General features: G+C 46.0%; 1 protein-coding gene across 1 annotated transcript in view; it reads right to left on the reverse strand.

Annotated features, from left to right (window-relative positions):
* The window catches only part of PTPRG (protein tyrosine phosphatase receptor type G), a 305,765-nt gene that overhangs the window by 73,528 nt on the left and 230,723 nt on the right, over positions 1-1,514 (reverse strand). The window contains 1 exon segment of the mRNA XM_005420237.2: positions 1,062-1,514. This exon segment is cut by the window's right edge and continues 14 nt beyond it. Within this exon segment, the coding sequence (XP_005420294.2) occupies positions 1,062-1,514 (453 nt within the window).

Below are 1,514 nucleotides of genomic sequence, written 5' to 3' on the forward strand. Positions count from 1 at the left end.
TCCACATTAGTTTAGAGCAGCTTTGATGGAAAACAAAAATTATAAAACACTCTACAGATTAGCAAAACAAACAATAGTAGTAAAAAAACCCCAGAAACAACAATCAAAAAAGTGCACTATCTCATAAATGCTGTGGTAATACAGATAATTCATACAAACCTGTCCAATAAATATATCAAGCTAAATCTAAATAAATAAATCTAAAATAACCCCCCATGCATGTGCTCCATGTGCCTCCTGCAGTTTTCCTCACCAGTGCCCGGAGCTCCCCAAGCAGGAACACGTGTGGACATTCCGTGGGAGCACCATGAGGGACCATGAGCTTGCAGAGGCCTGTGCAGCAAACCCTGAGCACACCAGGCTTGGTGCACATGCAGATCTCCTGGGCAGGTTTCCAAGAGGTTCTATTTGCTGTGCACACACTGTGGAGCTGGTACATACATCAAGAGTTGGAGTGTACAGGAGCACTGGCAATTCTCATCAGGACAAATAGAAAATATGTGAACTCTGCCTGGCTAAGATTTTTTTTTTTCTTCCTCAGAAGGTGCCTTGTTTTGGAAGATCAGAACATGTAGGTTTTGTGTTGAGAAATTAACCAGCAATGATCCTTGATTTGGGAGAATATCTCAAAGCCCAGTCAGGGAGAATCCTGCAGATAAACTAAATTACCTAGAAGCACATATACCAAACTTCCTATGAAATGCCAGTTCAGCACAGCAGCTGCTCTTCCAAATTAATTTCACAGCTATAATTCATTGTATTCCTCTCCCTTTTTCTTTTCAACAAAGTTCTTGATGTAGCATATTGGGAGTGAAAATTTGTCCAGATTTTCTCTTCCAATAAGCTACAAGGACCATGAATCCGTCCCAATAAAAGGATATTCCTATCCACTCTGCTCCTCCCAGTAACAACTTGTGGGGTTGGGTCCTGTGACAACCTGCCAATCAGACGTAGCCGGACACCACAAAAACGCTCTATCTACTGGAAATCAGTAAGGAATTTGGATTGTGTTGTTTTCCAACACTTACGTGGTAAAAATGGTTTCCCTGAAGATCACTCACCTGGGTTAATGGTGATGAATTTGTTATCTGAGGGGTGTTCCTCTGGAAACCTGTCCATCTTTGGAGGAGGATTTCTTGTTGTCTCTGGTCTTCTTGGGATCTTGTCCAGGTACAGTTCATCAGTGAACGCTGGTGGCACTTGGGTGGAAGGGAGCAGCTGGGGCTGAGTGTCGGCTTCGGCAGAGCTCTCCTTCTCGGCACCTCCAGCCGTGGGGGCAACGTTTTGCTTTGGCACTTCTCCCGGTAGGGTTTTATTTCCTTCTTCCTCAGCAGTCCTGTTGGGGGAAGCCGCGGCCACACTGGGCTCTGTGCTGTTGCGTGCCTCCGAGGCCGCCGTCGCCCTGCTCTTCTCCTTCTTTTCAGCATCCTTTTCTTCCTCTTCCTCGTGCTCCCGCTCCCCGTCCTCGCTTTCACTCTTTTCATCCTTCTCCCCCTCCTCTGCTCCCTCTCCAT

This window comes from Geospiza fortis, unplaced genomic scaffold (genome assembly GCF_000277835.1).
Source record: "Geospiza fortis unplaced genomic scaffold, GeoFor_1.0 scaffold70, whole genome shotgun sequence".
Classification (NCBI taxonomy): domain Eukaryota; kingdom Metazoa; phylum Chordata; class Aves; order Passeriformes; family Thraupidae; genus Geospiza; species Geospiza fortis.